Raw genomic sequence first — 17,405 nt, forward strand, 5'->3', positions numbered from 1 at the left:
ATGAAAGCATTTTGGCTTCCTTGTAAAATATAATGATAACAGAAAAAGTTGTGGTGGGATCTACCTAAATGCATTCTTAGGCTATTATTTAAAGGTGTTTTCTGTCACTGTTTTTCCTGCATTATTGCATTCAGTGTAAAGCTGCATAATTAATCATTAAAAGATCGTGATCTCAAATCAAACTTGCGCAACATAAATGATAAATGATAATGATTTGCATATGTTTATTAATCCTTTGAAGCACTGCATTGAAATATGCGTTTCATTGAGAGAGATTCAGCGTTTACACTTTTTCAGTTAGTTACAAACAATTAAATAACACAGAAGTGCTGGGAGAATAGTTTACAGTTCAGATATAAACACTGATGTTTATGATAAAGATTAAAATCACAGTTTAATGGAACTTAATGCTGGTGAATGTTGTAGAAATTACATTGTTTAACCAACAGGTGGCGACAAACAACCATCAAAATTATGTCACTGAATAAGTTTTCAAAAATGATCCACCTATAATGAAACATGAAGATTTATGTCTGAATTGTTGGATCATTAATTGAAAATAAGTATGATATGTTGTACAAGATGTTCGATTTCTATATTTAGCATTAGCAGCAACAGTAGCAAAGATCATTTTTCATATTAAATATTTTCCTTTTTTTCAGCATTTCTCTTGATGTTTATTATTGTTAAAATTATGTTAAGTTAACACCAATGGTTTTTGCAGTAATATGTTTGTTTAAATGGAAATTAAATAACATTTGTTTGCTCCCTTTTTTGCTGATCCGAAAAATGGTTGGATTCGTGACTCAAAAACCGTAGTGTGATCCGAACCTTGAGATTAGTGAAGTTAGCGTACATGTTTATCTAAAAAACAATGCCAGATTTCTCCTTTAAAAATATGCGTGTTCTGTGTCAGAATGTCTGTTTTTGTTTTGACCTCTATAACCTGCCCACTGCCAGTTTACCCTATTGGACTTTGGCACCCCGGAGTGCCTTAAAGCGATAGTACACTCAAAAATGATTATTCACTAGCCCTTTACGTGTTCTAAACTTCTTTATTTCTCCTGTTGAACACAAAAGAAGATATATTTGAAAAGAGCTGAAAACATTGACTTCCATAGTATTAGTATTCCGACTATGGAAATCAGTGTTCACATGTTTTCAGTGTTCAACAGAATAAAAAAAATCACCTTTGGGTGAACTGTCCCTTTATGGCCCGTTTCCACTGAGTGGTATGGTACGGTTCGGTTTGGTACCCTTTTATAGCCGTTTCCACTGTCAAAAGGCGTACCGAACCAAACCGTACTGTACCACTTTTTTGGCACCCTTACAGAGATACGTCATTCGCTTGCGCAACAAGCCATAATGAAAACAAAAGAGCCGCCATGTTTAAAATACAAAGCCGAGAAATTACAGTGGAATTACATATACATATAATAACGAGCCATGTTCAATCCGGGCTCAAACAAACCTTATCGTTGTCTTGATCAACAGCCACAAAGCCAAAAAAAAGAGCAGATTTACCCTGTGCCCCTTAGTTTTTTACGAGCCAGTCTGAAGCGTGAGCGGTTTTGCTTTGATGCTTGCACTCGTCGCGCGTCTATATCTGAAATAACAAACTTCTTGAGCTCATGATAATAACGTGCCCTTGATTATTGTTGTGCTTTTGAAACCCGATCCAGTCAGAAAACTGACAAACACGAGAGTGACACGTGAAGAAAAAAAGGAGAAGCTAGAAAAAAAAAGGAGCACATTGTTTTTTCAGCAAACGTGAACAAACTGCCATGTTTAACTATTATCATCACCTTTTGGACTGTTATGAACTCAGAATGATGGAATGACTCTAACAGAGGCTACATGTGCTGCTGAAGATTACAGACACAGATGAGAGGTCTGCTCTGACTGTAGACTATATTTCATGTTGTTTTTGAATCTAAATAAGGACTAAATGTCTGTTGTGAGTAGTTCTTCTGTAGTTGGTAATACATCGGACACTGTAAGGGTCTGTATGTGTTCATATATGCTGCGTTTATTTAGTTATTTCATATGATTGCAGACGTTACAGTAGGCTATTTCGCACTATCTTTGATCTGCAATTATAATCAAATCATGTTGATAGAAAAGTCAATAATAAACATTTACACAGAAGTATTTATGTGTATAAAGCATCTGATTTGTGAGAAGTGCTTCTCATATTATATGTGAGCAACCCGTACAGCTTTACTGTAGACATTTTCTAGAGCGAAAATTATGTCGACTGAAAATTTCTGTCATACACCACGCCCAACAAAAGGCTACCCTTGGTAGTGGAAACGCAGGCCTGATAAAGGTAACCCATACCGACCCGTACCGTACTGTACCAGTCAGTGGAAACGAGCCATTAAAGAAATCAGGAAAGTGGTTGAAAAGTCGACAAAAGGCACAGATAGGTGTAAATGGTAATGAGTCTTCTTTGTCTACATGTGATCCCATTGACCAATATGCATCATACCAGGCGCTAACAGGGCCTTTGTCTCTGTTGTAGAATTATTTAAAGAGCTGGTCTAAAGATCTGAATGTGCCTATCCTGTCAGTGGATTACTCTTTGGCTCCAGAGGCCCCGTTCCCCCGTGCTCTAGAGGAGTGTTTCTACGCCTACTGCTGGGCATTGAAGAACTGCCACCTGCTGGGTTTGTATATCACACCACTTTCTAGATAGAAACTACTAACATTGAGTAATTATTTAGAACTTTTAGTTATTAAGTAATTAAAAAATATTATGTATATATTTTGAGGATAATATATCCCTTTAAGACTCTTTAAAGAACTACTTCAAAATGTGTTCTTTTAGTTGTGAGCATAATAATAGATATGGACATGACAAAGGAAATGTACATTTTACTTCACAGGCTCGACAGCAGAGCATGTTTGTTTGGTGGGAGACAGCGCAGGCGGTAACCTGTGTATAACCGTATCTATGAGGGCGATGTCTCATGGTGTACGTGTTCCTGATGGGATTGTGGCGGCGTATCCAGCGACTCTACTAACAACAGACGCCTCACCATCTAGACTGCTCACTTTAATCGACCCTCTGCTGCCTTTGAGTGTGCTCTACAAGTGTATCGACGCCTATGCTGGTGAGTCACGGTGCAGATTGTTTCAAAGCAGCTTTACAGTAACAAACAACAGCAAAAATATAAAGTCGCAACATTCTCCAAGTAAAAAACTGTGGAATAAAGTTGCAACTTTAGTGAAAGCAGCTTTACCCAAGACAATACAATGTCTCAAATCATTTGACATATTCATGAGAAGATACTGCTTTTTTATGTGAGAAAAGATAGGAGCTCCTCATAAATGGGCTACAAAAGTCTAAAACTAATTGTGAATGAAGTCATATATATTATGGTCCAGTTTTAATTAACATATCAATATATATATAATATATAAACTTATATATATATATATATATATATATATAAACTTTTTAACAAAATAAGTTGATTCTTTGTTAACAATCTTTTCAACTGAAAGGGTAGACGTGTGTATTTTGAGATATAGACAAAACTCTTGTCACCTATCCAAGTTTTAGGAACAAAAATAATAACTTCTTGCTGGTCATTTGGTATCAGAAGTGGCTTATATGAAAGGCAAAGGCCTCTAGATTATGATTATTTTACCAAAATGAAAAAAAAAACATTCCTTGATTTTTAATTATTTAATTAGGACAGTAAGGTCTGACTTTGCTTAGACTAAAGTCTTGTCACTTAACAGAAATAATGTCCAGTATAGAATATAAAGTCATGGTGCAGTGGAAAAAGAATTAATATTGTGTATAACTCCCATGAACTTGGAGGACTGCATCCATACATCTCTGCAATGACTCAAATAACTTATTAATAAAGTCATCTGGAATGCCAAAAAGTGTTCTTGCTGGACTCCCAGAGTTCAACAAGATCATTTGGATTCATCTTTAATGCCTCCTCCTTCATCTTACCCCAGACATGCTCAATAATGTTCATGTTTGGTGACTGGGCAGGCCAATCCTGGGGCACCTTGACCTTCTTTGCTTTAAGGAACTTTGATGTGGAGGCTGAAGTATGACAAGGAGCGCTATCCTGCTGAAGAATTTGCCCTCTCCTGTGGTTTGTAATGTAATGGGTAGCACAAATGTCTTGATACCTCAGGCTGTTGATGTTGCCATCCACTTTGTAGATCTCTCGCATGCCCTCATATTGAATGTAACCCCAAACCATGATTTTTCCTTCACCAAACTTGACTGATTTTAGTAAGAATATTGGGTCCATGCAGGTTCCAATAGGTCTTCTGCAGTATTTGTGATAAATGGGATGCAGTTCAACAGATCATCAGAAGCATCTGCCTTCTGCCACTTTTCCAAATGATCAGCTAGAGGTCAAGTCAGGGGCGTTGCTAGACATAAAGCTCTACTGGGGCACGTGCCCCCCCCCCCCCCCCCCCTTCCCCCTCCCCTCAAAAAAAAAATAATAAAAAAAAAAAAAAAAAATTATATATATATATATTTTTTTTTTTTTTTTTATTATTTTTTTTTTTTTTTGAGGGGAGGGGGGATTTTATATATATAAAATCGCACAGGAATATCAGTATATTAATATAGGCTTTGCTAAAAGGCTGGTCAAATGTCTTTTTTACAGAAGCTAACAGACGCACAAGCTGCGACCACGGTGATGAGTCAACAATCGCATATATTTTGACTTATTTAAAGTAGGATATAGGCTATAGCATATAGTAATTTTGTGTAAAGAAGTTTATAAAAAATTTAGCCAATATATCACAGGGGTTTGTGTAGCAGCAGTTACAGTGGAGCATTATCCTTTTTTCCTGTGGAGCGAAACAAACACACAGTTGTGTAGCGGATGGAGACGCACAAAAATATACAATTCATATATTTTTTACAATTAACGCATTTCGTTTTGTACAATTTGTATCTTAGTTTTTGTCGTCAGTAATCTACAAAATAAACAATAATAACAAATAAACTTCAGGGCCTATCTACTGAAAGGGTTACCTATAACCTTAACGTCCCTGCTATGTAGCGCATATATAGCCTATATTGTAACCCTTTCAATAGATAGACCTCATCAATGACATATTAAGCATGGACATTTAAAGGATAAGTTATGCTTTGCGCTGTGAGATGCGTCCATGACTTTACACATAAGTAATAATCAAGTGTGTGCAGTTTATGTACCTTATGGAGTCACTCTCTTAATATTGGATATTTATAAAGCATAAAACGCTGTTATGAAACAAACTCTCTTATATCTGCTGGTGCTGCTATTAATATGCAGATCTCGGGTTATGCTGGTGCAGCCGTTAATACACGGTTCAGGTAATCAAAAAGCCAGCTCGCCTATATGATGTTTAATTATGGGTGGGTCGCAGGTGGATAAGTTCAATCATTGGTTATGCAGACCACTTTGACTAAAATATCAAAAAGTTCAAACGCTTTGATTAAAGCGAAACTGACCGATCAATGGATGTTTGTCATAAAGATTGATAATATAGGCTGCTCTTTTATTTTTGATCATACAGTTAACAAAGATTCAATATTCGAAACTGAATATTTCACTTTTATTTTATTTATATTACGATTGTATTTAACAGACAGTTTGTGTTTTGGCCGCGGCATATAGCGGACCCTGAGGCACATCGTTTCTCTTCAGTTTATTAGTTATTCTTGTTTATTTTGTAAATAACTGACCCACAAAAACTAAGATACAAATTGTACAAAACAAAATTCGTTCAAAGAATATTTTTCCTCCGACGAAAATATATATAATTAATATATTTTTGTGCGTCTCCATCCGCTATCTGTGCAGTGTTTGTTTCGCTCCACTGGAAAAAAAGGATTTAATTAATGCTCCCGTAATTGTTGCTACACAAACCCCTGTGATATATTAGCTACATATTTTTATAAATGTCTTTACACAAAATTACTATATGCTATAGCCTATAGCCTACTTTAAATAAGTCAAAATATTTGCATTGTTGATTCATCACCGGTCGCAGCATGCGCGTCTGTTAGCTTCTGTAAAAAAAGACATTTGACCAGCCTTTTAGCAAAGCCTATATTAATATACTGATATTCCTGTGCCAGTTTGACACTGGAAATTAAACTGAGGAGAGTTTAACTACTTCACAACACTCAGTCACCCGAACTCAGCGCGAGGGCGAAGGAGAAAAGTGCAGCGCTGAGGTAAAATCATATTCTCAGTCATAATCTTTAAAATAATTATAAATTATAAATAAAAGTATTCTTATTATTATACATTATTTTTATATACATATTATTATTCTTATATACATATTATTCTTCTTCTAAATAATCTTAAATGTAACTGGAAAACAATGTTAAGACAACTGGAGTGATGCTAAGATCATTTAAGAAATTACTTTTGCATAAATATTAATTTCATTTTAATGAAATTCTATTGACAATTCAATAAAATACAAAAAAAAAAAAAAAAAGATATGTTATAGGATTATCTGTTGTAGACTTGACACATGGCAGATAATTAGGTTTGTTAAGTCTTACCTCCCTGACTCGTCATCCCTCCTTTTTGCTTCATGCAAAAAAAAATCTATCAGGAGGCATGCTTAGTAAGATCACCATCATATTGTTTAAACTTTAGTTTTGTCCACTTGCAACACAAAAAAAAGCTGTTATGCTGGTTTTACGACGCATGAGCGGCACGTATACAAGCAGGTAGCCGTCTTTTTTGGCGCGCATGTTTAGTACCGGGACTCTCAGGGCAGCGTGCAAGAGGCGCGCCTGTTCTTTGCGCACACGCGGAGATGCGTCAGTTTGCTTTTTGATTAAACACATTGCTTTCACCAGCGTTGGTTCGGTTGCATTTAGAGAATAACGTCTTTATTTCGGAATGACCACTCTTAATAAATACACTTGCATATGAAGTAAATCATATCTCAATGCATTTACTGGGGCACTGGAGATTTTTACTGGGGCACGTGCCCCAGTGAATTGGGTCTAGCGACGCCCCTGGGTCAAGTTATTATTTGTTGATCTTACAACTGCGATCAACGACAAGACTTTTGTCAGGTAGTGTTTTTAAGCCAAGTTTGCTTTAGTGTTGTGGATGAAATATACGCTAAATTATATTTATACTCAACAAAAGGAGCAGACAGAAATGCAATTCAATTTGTGTTTTGCGGTTTTAATGTATATGAAAACACAGGCAGAATTTAATAACAACATCTGCATAAACATATAAGTTTTTTAAGTTTATTGGCATCCTTTCACTTAAGAAAAACCACATAAGAGCTAAGTGATATGACATGATGCATAAATGTGCATTAAACACATACTCTACATACTCTACATTACTCTATATTAAACATTAATACTCTACATGTGTTTGTTGCCTCATTACAAGCACGTGGCAAATTTCACAATATACACATTAAACTATTATAAGATGCATTTAAACAGATATTATGACTCTTTGGAGTGGCGCTGAATACAGTTGTAATCCGTTTATCCTGCATTTTGCATTCTAATGAGCTGTGAATGCTCTGTAGTCATGCATGGCTACCTGCTTCACAAAACCTCTTTAATTTAAAGTTTGAAAAGCAAAAATTCATCAATTGCTTTTTTTGGTTAAGCATTATTTGTAATATTATTTTTGTTAATTCCTAACATTGTTTAAATTCAATTCGAAAACTTTGTAGTGACAGTGTTATTAGGCACTATATTTGAAATGCTAAAGTTGTTAATATAAAGATATTCGTTTTTAATGCAGTGTGTAATGCAACTTTTTGAGAATGATAAAACTCTGCAATTTAACATTGCTCTGCAAAGATCAAAAATTTATGATAAATGGAGTTATTGTCTACTAAAGCAAATAACTGATTCTGAACTCTCTGAAACGAGTTGTCAGTAATTTTAGTCTGACTTCCTATATAAACCTAAACCGTTTTGTAACAAAGTTGCTGAATGCTATAGCCTTCATTGGTAGCATGTAAAGAACTTTACCCTCAAACACTGTACAAATGAAGGTGAGTTTGATTTGTGTTAGTAACATGTTAAGAATGCACTGTTTTTAGCCCTTTTAAAGCAAATACAGTTTTATATACTTTTTGAGGACTTGGGCTTAAATTGATACAATAAAACTGACAATATGAGCAATATCACATGAGTAGCAGTGGCTGTATTTCGGCACTGGTGGGAGGTGTGCATTGGCTTGAGGCCGCAGGCCGAGTGCTTTAGTGCCCCCCACCAGTAACATTCAGCCATATTGCCTGACAAAACTGTTGTGTGTGTGTGTGTGTGTGTATATATATATATATATATATATATATATATATATATATATATATATATATATATATATATATATATATATATATATATATATATATATATATAAATCCCTTTGAAGATAAGTGCTGAGGAAGCCTTTTAACTAAAATTATATGGTAGGGTATTGCAAATATGCAAAACCCTACCATATAATTTTTGTGCATCTATGCAATACCCTACCGTATAATTTTTAGAAATTTGCATTGACTTTGTAAGAAATTTACTCCTATGAATACTTAGTCACATTCTGTGTGAACCAAGCATAAGTAAAAAACTATCACAACCGTCTAGCCCATCTGACAAATCAGAACAGAGGACTCTGTGAGTGGATCCTTGAACGAAACTTTTCACACACTATGAGGAAAGTGTTGATGCAGATATCGATGGATTTGCTTGTCAGTGTTTGGACTTTCAGCAGTGAAATTTAAACCACACTGAACTGAACTTCAACTCTGAAAAGCTGCTTTGACACAATCTACATTGTGAAGGCGCTGTAGAAATAAAGATGAATTGAATTGAATATGCAAATCAGGAGACAATCAAAGGGTTTTCAAAGTGTTGTAAACCAACAAAATTAGAATCTTTAAATTAGCACATTTGGGATGCTTTAAAATGTCTATCTACTGCACCCTCATGATTGCTTTTTTTATGTCTCGGTCACACTTTCCATCATCAGGTTTGAGCTGTCGATCAGTACAGCCAGCTCAGCAGTTGGACACCCTGGCTGCTCTGGGACAAGACACAGTAAAGATGCTGAGTAAATTTGCCCAAGGAGCAACAAACTGGATTCAAACTTTACTAGACCCAAAAGCACCACCATCATCCTCATCAACAGCCTCTGCAACCACTTCATCAAACGGTCCTTCATCTTTTAAACCACATTCTGAGGAAGCACCACAAGAAGTCAAAGAATACCCAGAAAACTTTGAGCCACTGCGATCCAGTTGTCTGGTGGATATAAAGACGCCTTGCACACCGATTATGAAGAACCCATTTGTTTCTCCACTTCTTGCTCCAGACAGTCTTCTCAAAGGGCTTCCCCCAGTGCATATAGTGGTAAGGCATTGTGAACCTGCGGGGAATCTGCACTTTGACCAAACTATTGTTTTAATGCTTTGATTCTTCTCCTCAGGCCTCAGCATTGGACGCCCTGTTAGATGATTCAGTCATGTTTGCCAAAAAGCTGAGGAATATGAACCAGCCAGTGACGCTCACTGTGGTGGAAGATCTTCCTCATGGATTCCTGAGCCTATTACAGCTCTCCAAAGAAACCCAGGAAGCAGCTGATATTTGTGTGAAACGAATCAGAGAAGTCTTGAAGCTGGAGGAACCAACAGCTGATCAGAAGCAGTCAAGCATTGTTTAGACAGTTTTATGCTTGGGAAAGTTGAGCAAAGTCCAAGAAATAGTGGACTTAAAGTAGTCGAAATAACTTCGACAGGTTCAAAACCAGATAATTATTTAAAATAATCCTGGAAGCAGTTCATAGTTTTCAGTCATGTGACTGGCACAGAGATCTGGAGAGCAATACATCTTTAGAAATTCTGTCAGGTTTACATTTCTTTCAAGGCACAAATATTTAGATCATCTCGCAAACAAAATAAAAATAAAAAGGAAAAAAAAAACACTCAGATAAGTTGACAGTTGGCAAGACGTGGGAATTTGCAATCCATTTAAGCACTTTATGCAGCAAAAAAAGTGTCTTATTAATTCTAATTAATAAAAAATAGACCCAATTCAGTATACACTTCACACTGATACTGACATTGCATATGAGACAAATTTGGAAATACTATCGTTCATCCAAAAATGAAAATTCTGTCATCATTTACACAGCCTGCACTTGTCCCAAACTCGTTTCAGTTCTTTCTTCATTTGGACACAAAAGATGATATGTTTAAGAGGTCATTCACACAGAATGGGATATCCAATCCAATGCACTATTTTACCATTGTTTTTCTATTTAAACACATGCTTGACGGACATAAATGACAGTTAATAGTGCAGTAGGTGATCTGCCTAAATGCTAACCGGTTAGCATAATATGTTCGAAGCACAATCCCCCCCCTGTTGACCAAAGCCACGACTCATGTGATTCGCCAGTTAAAAAATGTCATAGTACTTTATAGTACTACAATTCAGAATAAAAAACTGTATTATATCTAGCACGTTTTCAGTTGTGTAGCAAGCAAAACTTGCCATAATGTGCAATATTTCATGCATCCAAGAATCGCTGGAACTCTTGAGCGCAGTGAAATCTGATACTTCTCGAACAAGCTTATGTTTCCGGTGTGGTACATTCATCAGTGTATGAATGGAAGTCAATGGGGCAAAACGTGCAGTCTGACCACACCTTAACCATGTTGTTTGCGAGTAGTTTACACGTAGAATATGCAATGTGCATATTCTACATGCAAACAACATGTTCTTGTGTTTGCCCGTTTTTTTTTTTACTTTCTGGCTTTCCATACATGAGCACTGCGTTTTTAAGATGTCAACTTAAAGGATTTTCAGCTTTTACAGTGCTGCTCATTAATGTTAGTTCCAAAGCAGTGGACCAATCAGAATAACTCAGCATGTTTCCAGATGCAAGTTGGCATGACAACTGTTTTATTTGATGGCAACCTGATTTAAAACATTCATTGAGTGCTGTGTCAATGGCTAATGTGGGAAACTGCTAGTCATTAGCTACGTTTTCATCCACCTATTTTTATGTGCATTTTGGACATGCGCATAAAAAACGATTGATAGAAACGAAAAGATGCGCATACATTTTAAAAATGTGCGTAAAAAACATATGCGCATAACTGAGTAGGATATACTTTTTATTCGATAAGAAAAGATGCGTGTAAACTACGACGGAGACACTTTTACCAAACAAATTCCAGTATGTGCATTAAAAAAGTCATGTGAGTTTGTTATAAGAGATCATGTGATGATAAAAATGTGTGTGAATGGACAAATCAGCAGGCTGAGCACACTGTAAAACATCTGAAGTGTTGTTTTGGTCATTCTAAAATGCCTTAACCGTTTCAGTATTAGTGTTATTTTATTATTAATTACCTCCAGAACCATCAAGAGTGTCTGTGCTCCGTGTCTCACGCCTTCAAACACTAGCACGTGTTCATTGCGTGTCGGCATTTGTCTTCTGAGGCGTGAGTCATTTATTAAATAATAAAAAGATTGACACAGCTTCTCTGACTGCAGCAAATTCCATTTTTACTGTTGATATTTGCCACCAGTTTATCAGAAAATGACGATTTTGATCTCTTTGATTCATTGGATGGAAACGCTGCTTTATTCGCACGTCTTTTATGCAACATTCCAGTTTTGCGCATACATTTAATTAGCATTTTTGGATGGAAACATAGCTAGTGTCAGTTTCAAAGCAGTGGACCAATCAGAAGAACTCCTCATTATGAGCTTCTGTTTGAAGTAGCATGTTGGCATGACAACTGTTTTATTTGACAACAACATGATTTTTCAAAATACAATCATGAGTGCTGTGTCAGTGACGCCAAGCCGCCTTTCAGCTGCACACGACATTTGGACACGACTGTCGGATTACGCCCCCTTGTGGCAGTTGCACATATTTCATAGTTGCAAGTTTTGTTGTGCATCATGGGAGAGAAGCTGTTCTCGCAGTGTCCGAAATAAAGGAGTGCAAAAGCCTTTATTCTCTGTGCATTCACCATGGTTGAATGAATGAATACTAGAAACTCATAGACCGGTAAAACTTTTGGAGGAAATGTGGGGACAACATTAAAATATAATATTTGCATTGCTCATTTATGAATAGAAATGTTTTTTAATACAAACTTTTTTTCCTGATTCAAATAATAACAAAAAAACTACTATTTCTCATCTTGCGCGCACGGACCTGCTTGGACAACACTGAAATACATCACAACCAGTTAGCTGGTTGCAAATAATCTAGTCGCAGGAGTTATATTTTAACAATTTTTATTTTCAAATATTTTAACAGATCCGCAGCTTAAATCAGATCCTAATTTTCTGCATAGGGAGATGATTGGAACTCCCAGACTACTCTCTATTGGAAATGAAAGACTTCCGGTCTGTCTAATTTGTCGTGTGCAGTGGAAAGGCGGCTTAAGGATGTTGGAAATGTACCAAAAATACCATTAAAGTGGCGTCTTAATTTTTTCTAGAGCTGTAGCCACATTTTAGTTATTAGCTTCACCAAACTTTAGTAAACCATAAAAGATCACAAGTGGTAGAAGTCGAAGTTCGGTTTTAAAACGTCATTTGAAGTTTAACCAATAGAAGCTGGGTCTCAGGCCTCGTTTGATTGGATGGACCAGATGTCAGTCTGAGTGGGCCAGCTATAACTTTACCATCATAGATGAATCTTTTCGTTTGTTTATAACTGACATCATTATTGGGATGTGTACTGAATTGGGTCTTTTTAGTACATATTCTGTAAAAATGAATGCCTTTGGCCTAGATATATAAAATTTTATATATAAGTAATTGAATTGAATTTAAAATACTGTAGTTTTTTATTTATCAGAACAACTTTATTGGAAAAAATGGCAACAATGTTTAAGAGGCTTTTGCCTTTCCAGGTGGTTGTTCCTATATGGATGTATTGTTGATCTCGCAATACCAAAGTCTGAACCCCTGAGGCTACAGCATGTCCAGTTTTACATCAGAGTGAATAGTTTTTAAGAGATTCACAATGACCACTGTTCTGTTCAGACCAAACTGAATGTCTAAACATCCACCATTGTGCCTGTAGTGATGCAATATTATCTGTCCAAGCTGCTTTTGCACTGCTAACTATCTCCTTTTTAAAGCAACTTGCACTGTGAACTTTGTGTCATTTCTTTCTAGTTTGAGTCGAAATGAAAAAGAGTCGAATGTTTAAACGTAAGGAAGCAAATACATAGTTACTTTCTATTGTTTGATTTAAAAATGCAGCGTTTTTTCCAATGATATTAGTACATCTGATATTATCAATATTGCACCAATATTGGTCAGTAAAGCAGCACAGATTTTCATGCTTTATATATAATAATAATAAAATAAAAATACATAAATAGGCCCATAAAAGATGGCATTTTAGTCCAGTGCAGCTTGTGGCCTAAAATAACATTACATTTAAAGTTAAAATGTAAACTGTAGCATAATTTTAAAATGTTTAATTAATTTTACATGGAAATGTGTGTGTGTGTGATTATTTGAGGAGCAGAGATTATCAGTTCTAAGCTTTACACCATTGTGTCTTTTCATACCCTTGTCTACACTTGAGCTTTTATATTAACACGTTACCTCATCTTTTTTTCTTGAAGAACTGGTCCGGCGCACAAGTACATTTAGCTTTAAGTACTTACCAGTTCATGTCATAATGCAGTAAACTAAAAGGCTGAAACGAGATTTTAAACTAATTAGATTCAGAACATGCTGATCTTTATTTTTATCTCATAACACCAAAGATATTTGTTCTAAACTATATTTTCGAAGAGATTTGGATGAACTGAATGTCAAATGCAATAATAAATACTCCACTGTTTTTCATGAATGAATCTTTGTCTCAGTGCTTTTTGTTGTTGTGTTTGTGATTATTTTTAGTACAAAAAAAAAACTAATTCAAGGGACAAAACAATTATAAAATCATTATTTTAATAACTCATTTCTAAGAACGGATTTATTTTATCTTTGCCATGATGACAATAAATAATATTTGACTAGATATTATTCAAGATTCTAGCATTCAGCTTAAAGTAATATTTAAAGGCTTAACTAGGCTAATTAGGTTTACTAGGCAGGTTGGGGTAATTAGGCAAGTTATTGTATATCAATTGTTTGTTCTGCAGGCAATAAAAAAAATTGCTTAAGGGGGCTAATAAATTTGACCCTAAAATGGTTAAAAAAAATTACAAACTACTTTTATTCTAGTAGAAATAAATCAAATAAGACTTTCTCAAGAAATTATATAAAAATACTGTGAAAAAATTCTTGCTCTGTTAAACATCATTTGGGAAATATTTAAAAAAGAACAGAAAATTCACAAGAGGGCGAATGATTGTGACTTGATTTGTATGTATACACACAGGCATGCCTATATTTGAGAAAATATGTATTTATATTTGGATATAAAACGTGTGTATATGATCCAAATTGTATCTACATTTAAATCTGTGTGTTACACAATTGTTTTGTATAGTTTTGTTTCTATGTATGTGTGTGAATCACATATCCAGTTGAAGTCAGAATTATTAGCCAACCTTTGAATTTTTTTTTTCTTTTTAAATATTTCCCAATTGATGTTTAACAGAGCAAGGAATTTTTCACAGTATGTGTGATAATATTTTTTCTTCTGGAGAAAGTCTTATTTGTTTTATTTTGGCTAGAATAAAAGCAGTTTTACATTTTTTAAAAAACATTTTAAGGTCAAAATTATTAGCCCCTTTAAGCTATATTATTTTTAATAGTCTACAAAACAAACCATCATTATACAATAACTTGCCTAATTACCTTAACCTGCCTAGTTAACCTAATTACCCTAGTTAAGCCTTTAAATGTCACTTTAAGCTGTATAGAAGTGTCTTGAAAAATATCTAGTAAAATATTATGTACTGTCATCATGGCAAAGATAAAATAAATCAGTTATTAGAAATGAGTGATTAAAACTATTATGTTCAGAAATGTGTTGAGAAAATTGTTAAACAGAAACTGGGGGAAAAAATAATCAGGGGGGCTAATAATTCTGCTTCAACTGTACATATTAATCATATTTAACACACACATATATTAGGTCAAAACAAACTTTTATTTTGGATGTGATGAATCGCGATTAATCTTTTCACAGCACTCATTTTTATTAGACAGACTTCCTAAATTATTAGGTTCTTTGTTTTTTGTGATTTCACTTTAATATATTGATTTTTATGTGGTTTATAATTAGTTTTAAATATAGATTTTATTCATTTTAATTTAGTTGTAGTTCTTTTTGTTTTTAATGTAAATGAAAATGGGAAATATTAAGTAAAAACTAGCTGACATTTTTTATGTGCAGTTAAAGGCAATCTTATTAACCCTCCTGTGAAATTTTTATTGTTTATCAGAAAGATTTTTTTCAACACATTTTTTAAACATAAAAGTTTTAATTACTAATTTATATTAACTCATTTATTTTGTCTTTGCCATGATGACTATAAATAATATTTTAATAATATTTTTTAATATATAATAATATTTTGTTGCCTAATATTCAGCTTAAAGTGCAATTTAGACTTACTGTACAATTTTGAATTGAATTGGATTGAATTAAATTCAACTTGGCAAGTTAGGTCATAGGCAAGTCATTAAACAGCAGTGGTTTGTTCTGTAGCCAATCGAGAACAGCTAAGGGGGCTAATAATAAGTCCATAATTTAATAAAATATTTTCTTAAATAAATAAAAATTTAAGAAAATATTAAAAAAGCAGCCTTTCTTCCAGCCAAACTAAAAGAAATAAGACAAAAAATATTATAGGAAATACTGTTAAAATTTCCTGAAACATGACATCATTTTTATTATTTCAGTATAATCTATTATTATTCTTTCTTTATTCTTTACAATGACTAATAGACTGGGATTTAGGGCTGCATGATATTGGAAAAACGTATATTGTGATATTTTTATTTTCTGTGATTTATATTGCAATATTTCACCAAATAACTTGTATAACTCTGGAAATAAATAATGCACTGTAAAACAGTCAACTTTATCAAATGAAATGAGTGTAGTTAACTCAATATTGACTGAAAGTTAATTCTACTTATTTGAAAAGAGTTTTGAACTCAGTGTTGAAGATAATGAGTTAATTAAACACCTCATTACTTCAACTTAAATGAAGCAAGTTCACAGTACTCATATAGATTAGTTTTTGAACTTAAATAGTTTGTTGCAATCGGTTTCATCAAATGGTTTGAGTTGCCTTAACTTATTGGGTTTTACAGTACTCAGTTGGTTTGAGTTCTGTTCATTTATTGGGTTTTACTCTGCTCAAATTGCTTTGTTTACTCAAATGGATTAAGTTCACAGTACTCATTTGAATTAGTTTTTGAACTTAAATGGTTTGTTGCAATCGGTTTCCTCAAATGGTTTGAGTTATCCTAACTTTTTGGGTTTTACAGTGTACATTTATATTCTTTGGGATGTTTTTCTAGAGTGCATTTGCAGAATAAGATTGTGCAGCCCTACTGTGGTTATGTACAGTAATGTTAAGGGGATCCATTACTCTGTATCGCTATTAGTCTCACTGCTGTTATTAATGAGATACACATTTTACAATAAAGTCCATTAGTTAATGTTAGTTTATGCTTTAAAATACAACAGCCATACATCTGTAACATTTATCAATATATAACAAAAATATAACTGCTCGTTGTTAGTTCATGTTAGATCAGTGTCATTAAATATATTTACATTTCTAAAATCAAAAGTTTTATTTTAATGTTGAAATTAACATTAATAAACTCAAAAAAGATTATGTTTTCTCATGTTTACGACTAGTTAACAAATGGAAAACTATTGTACAGTGTTGTCTTAATTATATATGTCAAATACAGATACATAGACTACTACTACTGCCTTTTCCAATATTTGCAGCACTCTGGTGAAATACAACTGTCCAGCTTTTACCTCGTACTGGGTTGTTACTATTGATTTCATGTAATTCAACTGTTTGAATGATTAAAACCTATTCTGAGCACAGTTTGGTTTGTTGGATTCAAAGCGACCTTCAAAGTCTATTATTTGACCTTCACTCAAATGTCCTTCTACTACTTCTTTCAACCCCGCTTTATTTTGACGTAGTGACTGACAGAAAAACAGACCAATAGCCATTCGGCTTCGGTTCTTTCGAGCTGAGAGTAGGAGGAACGGCATATGAATCCGACTCGTTTACTTGAATCGGTTCTTTCGAAAAGATTACCTGAACGAACTGATTCAAATTCTCACTAAGTAATTCTTCTCAAACTTAAAACGTAAAACTTGCATTATATTATGTAAAGATGCTAAATGATTCTCAACGGCCCAGTGGCATTCATTCGGTCATTT

At 34.3% G+C, this 17,405-nt stretch overlaps 1 protein-coding gene across 2 annotated transcripts in view; it reads left to right on the forward strand.

Annotated features, from left to right (window-relative positions):
• lipea (lipase, hormone-sensitive a) overlaps nt 1-13,880 on the forward strand; it is a 34,345-nt gene extending 20,465 nt beyond the window's left edge. For both annotated transcript variants that reach the window (XM_056479614.1, XM_056479615.1), the window contains exons 8-11: nt 2,525-2,669; nt 2,889-3,116; nt 9,015-9,394; nt 9,471-13,880. In XM_056479614.1, the coding sequence (XP_056335589.1) occupies nt 2,525-2,669; nt 2,889-3,116; nt 9,015-9,394; nt 9,471-9,704 (987 nt within the window). In that variant the 3' untranslated portion in view covers nt 9,705-13,880. The remainder of the gene's footprint in view (nt 1-2,524; nt 2,670-2,888; nt 3,117-9,014; nt 9,395-9,470) is intronic.
• The last annotated feature ends 3,525 nt before the right edge of the window (nt 13,881-17,405 follow it).

This window comes from Danio aesculapii, chromosome 19 (genome assembly GCF_903798145.1).
Source record: "Danio aesculapii chromosome 19, fDanAes4.1, whole genome shotgun sequence".
NCBI lineage: Eukaryota > Metazoa > Chordata > Actinopteri > Cypriniformes > Danionidae > Danio > Danio aesculapii.